The sequence below is a fragment of the Nanorana parkeri genome, unplaced genomic scaffold (genome assembly GCF_000935625.1).
Source record: "Nanorana parkeri isolate BGI_ZX_2015 unplaced genomic scaffold, ASM93562v1 scaffold1425, whole genome shotgun sequence".
NCBI classification, from domain to species: Eukaryota; Metazoa; Chordata; class Amphibia; order Anura; family Dicroglossidae; genus Nanorana; species Nanorana parkeri.
Window position 1 is genome coordinate 224986 of NW_017307693.1, and position 1215 is coordinate 226200.

The 1215-nt window shown below is 50.5% G+C and overlaps 1 protein-coding gene across 1 annotated transcript in view; it reads left to right on the plus strand.

The window, feature by feature from the left end:
* The window catches only part of PINX1 (PIN2/TERF1 interacting, telomerase inhibitor 1), a 122146-nt gene extending 121840 nt beyond the window's left edge, over positions 1-306 (plus strand). Inside the window, exon 8 of the mRNA XM_018569912.1 lies at positions 16-306. Coding sequence (XP_018425414.1) covers positions 16-306 — 291 coding nt within the window. The remainder of the gene's footprint in view (positions 1-15) is intronic.
* Positions 307-1215: the final 909 nt, after the last annotated feature.

Below are 1215 nucleotides of genomic sequence, written 5' to 3' on the forward strand. Positions count from 1 at the left end.
GCCGGCTCCACCGAGACCAAGAAAAAGAGCAAAAAGAAGAAGCGCAGCAGAGGCGACGGTGAGAATGATTCGGATGCGGCGGGAGGTACGGCGCATGAAAGGAGAAAGCCAAAGGGCAACAAAGATGGCGGGGAGGTCGTTGAGAGCACAGAGGAGCCGGAACACGCCCAGGAGGAGAAACTGAAAAGAAAGAAAAGGAAAAAGGAGACTTTGGACCGGATTGAAATAAATGATGATTCTCCTCTTCAGAATGAGGAACCGAAGAAGAAGAAAAAGAAGAAGAAGCAGCAAAAGTCAGACAATTAGATGTTTTTTAACGCGGATATAGAATATGAAATTAGAGACTTCGATATACTCTTCTGATGAATGAATGGCGGGTGCATGACACCTCTGGTGCTTACTGGTAATATCATGATTGGCTGCTCGGGGAACTTTGCTGCATTAATCCCCGCCCATGAAGAGCTCCCGAGCATAAGGGCCTGACAAGGACATGCTAAGGGTACCGGACCTGTGAGCAAGCAGTGAAGTCAGCACTTTGCTTACTGCTGATAGGTATGGGGCAATCTGGCTCAGTCCACACTCTCAGCCAAAGTGACCGGGGGGGGGGCGTTCGTCAGGACATTGGATTACATTCAAAGCACCACCATGTGGCCCACACACGTACTGATGAATTTGTACTGTAACTGCTGGATAAATATCACTCATCATTGGTGAAATGGCAAATCCCGGCGTCTTGTCCATGTCTTAGATCTCTACGTGAGACAGTTATGAATATATGAATTTAGAATGTTTGCCGTGTGAAAGCTGAACGTTGTACCATTGACTGTGCACCCCCATAAGAAAATACGGGGCTGCCATTGCCGACCTCCTGATATTAGTTACCTGGCTGTGTCTGCTTTCCCAAATTTGAGTCGTCAACCCCGAACACCTAGGCCACCGGTGAAGCCAGAGCACTTAAAGGAGAACTATGGGGTTAAGTCTTTTCCCCATAGTTCTCCATAGGTTGACGGGAGGACACAAACTAGCGTCCTCCCATCACCCCTAAGCTCAGTATATAGGGAGCGCTGCTCGCGGTATACTGAGACGCCGCAGCCGGAGCGGATCCCGACATCGATGTCTGGATCCACCCAGCTGCGTGAGTGACAGCTGGCTCCGCCTATCTAGAGGCAGAGCCAGCTGTACCCGCCCCCTCCCCCGTCCGTTCCGCCAGTCAGC